Genomic DNA, 2,424 nt, shown 5'->3' with positions numbered 1-2,424 from the left:
TATATTTTTTTTTTACTGGTTAAGTTTACACTTACAGAATTGTCGGTACAATTCATCGGGACGGACAAAATACTTAATTTTTCAACGATATTAATAGATTTAAATTTCCCAATTATTTAATGAAATAGATTAAGTAAAGGTCGAGAAAGAATAAATAAAAATAATGAGTGACCTACAACTTTAACTTGGGAAAACCCAACCTCACCCCGAAGACTGAAACCCAGGTTACTGCAGGACATCCTGTCACGAATTCTATATTTATCAATTCTATTATTGAAAATACTACTATTTTATTTATTTTTTCTCTTAGTATTTTTCTCAAATTAACTTCTGTTCTTGCCTATTAGAAGTTAATTATTTATTTCAATAAATCTATAAATGTCATTGTTTTTTTTATATTAACTTATCTTTTTCTCTCTTCTTAAGAATTATTATTTTAATCTATTTATCTTATATTATTTTTTATTTATATATATTTTGTTTATAGTTCATCGTTATTATTCACAATCCTTCAATATTTATAGCGTTAACACAAGACCCCCAAAATCAATTATATTAACCATGTAAGGCTCCAGGCTGATCTGGTATTGCATAAAATAAAATAAAAATATATCAACTGTTTAGGAACATAACTTGAAGAGAATTTTATGCAAAATAATTACACACGTTAAGTTTCTATCAGAGAGGTAATCTAGAAAGTCTGTGTATAGTGGAATATAATAGTCTTAGTTGGAAATTTAGAGATTCACTTTTTATCTTAATGTGTGGGCCCCATGTCAACCTTCTATCAAAAATTAATCTCATGTACTTTACTGTATTTTTTGTGGTATTGGATGATAGTGAATGTAAACTAGTGAGCAGGTGTTGTGGCATAGTGTAGTTTTATTTTTCTTTCTTCTAATAAATTATTATTTATATCTATTTATTTTATTTACAATTCATCGTTATTATTCACAAGTTTTAAATATTTATAGCGTTGTAAATAGCTAGGGGTGTGTTTAGTACGAAACGGTAACTCTCCCCCCATAATTAATTTTTAAATAAAAAATATATTACTGCAATATTAACCAGGTAAGGCCGATTTGAATCATGCTGATTTGGTATTGGATAAAACATAATAATAAAAAAATATCTGTTCACAATTAATATGATATTAAAAAAAAAAATTATATCCTGTACAGTTGAGGATATAAGGAAGAAAGAATAGTCCTGAAAGAAAATTAGAACGGAAGACATCAACAGTTAGGCGATACAAGCGGCTCATAAAAGGATGAAAGAGAAGAAGTACTCACGTGGTTGACCGAAGGCTATGACCTTGTCCACCGCCAGTTCGGCCTCCTCTTCCTCCTTCTGGTGGGCCTGGTCTGCCTGGAACTGGAACTGGTCGTAGAGGCCTTCCAAGGGAGGAATATTAGGTCGGTGTCGGCCCGTGATGTTGGGGGCCTCTTGGAGCCCCAGCGTCTCCAGGATCTGCTCCTTGATCTGCCGGAGGGAGAGCTCCCGTTGCTGGGACCTGGCCAGGAAGCAGGACGGGCACCCGATTGCCCCGACGAACAGGAGTACGCCGATCAGAAGACCCAGCTCAGCCATCCCGCCCCAATGACTGCATCCCCCTGTGCCCTGCAAAACAAAACAATGCATCATATATATATTGTATACTAGATTTACTTTTTAGGAAGTTGATTATATTAATTTATTTAATAGTTGAGGTGAAAAAAAAACTTCAATTCACTCAGAAAAGCAATGTGGTTATAAAACAACTTTAAACTAAATTGTATAGATGACATGACTTCAAAATGGAAATTAATAAAATGACAAATATATGGATGCAAAGCTTATATTTTATTTGGAAGATTTTTTTCACCTCAACTATTTAATAAATAATTGACAACATTATTTCAAATTAAGAAGATGTTAAAGGAAAGAAACAAAATAGTTAACAACTATTTATTTTCTAACGTTTTGGCCCACTTAATACAGATTCATCAGGGCTAAAAAGATAAAAAAACAACTAAAACTATTTTGACATGTTAGGATAATAAGATATAAAAAGGTAAATCAAAGTTGGGTTAAAATTATGCAAATATAATCGAAAAGAAAATTATATACAAATGAAAGAAAAGAAGAAATAAAATAGCATTAATATAAAATAGACAATGATTAGAATAAAAAAAAAAAAAAGCAAACCATTAGATTAAAACTGAAAAGGAGACGTAATAACGCGTAAAAATATAAAAGTAGAAATGAGAAAACAAAATTTAACTCACTAAAATACGGAAAATAAAGAATTAAGTTGAGCTTAAATAATGGTCAAGAAAGAATAAATACTAATTAAATTAATAATAATAATGGTCGAGAAAGAATAAATACTAATTAAATTAATAATAATAATTGGCCGAGAAAGAATAAATACTAATTAAAATA

At 30.3% G+C, this 2,424-nt stretch overlaps 1 protein-coding gene across 3 annotated transcripts in view; it reads right to left on the bottom strand.

Moving 5' to 3' along the window:
• LOC106692423 (growth/differentiation factor 11) overlaps nt 1-2,424 on the bottom strand; it is a 182,432-nt gene that overhangs the window by 85,523 nt on the left and 94,485 nt on the right. For all 3 annotated transcript variants that reach the window (XM_067052107.1, XM_067052106.1, XM_067052108.1), the window contains exon 2: nt 1,293-1,620. In XM_067052107.1, the coding sequence (XP_066908208.1) occupies nt 1,293-1,590 (298 nt within the window). In that variant the 5' untranslated portion in view covers nt 1,591-1,620. The remainder of the gene's footprint in view (nt 1-1,292; nt 1,621-2,424) is intronic.

Source organism: Halyomorpha halys, unplaced genomic scaffold (assembly GCF_000696795.3).
Source record: "Halyomorpha halys isolate HHAL.00 unplaced genomic scaffold, Hhal_1.1 Scaffold56.1, whole genome shotgun sequence".
NCBI classification, from domain to species: domain Eukaryota; kingdom Metazoa; phylum Arthropoda; class Insecta; order Hemiptera; family Pentatomidae; genus Halyomorpha; species Halyomorpha halys.
The sequence above is the reverse complement of the archived record's forward strand: the minus strand, read 5'-3'. Positions and strand labels throughout refer to the sequence as shown.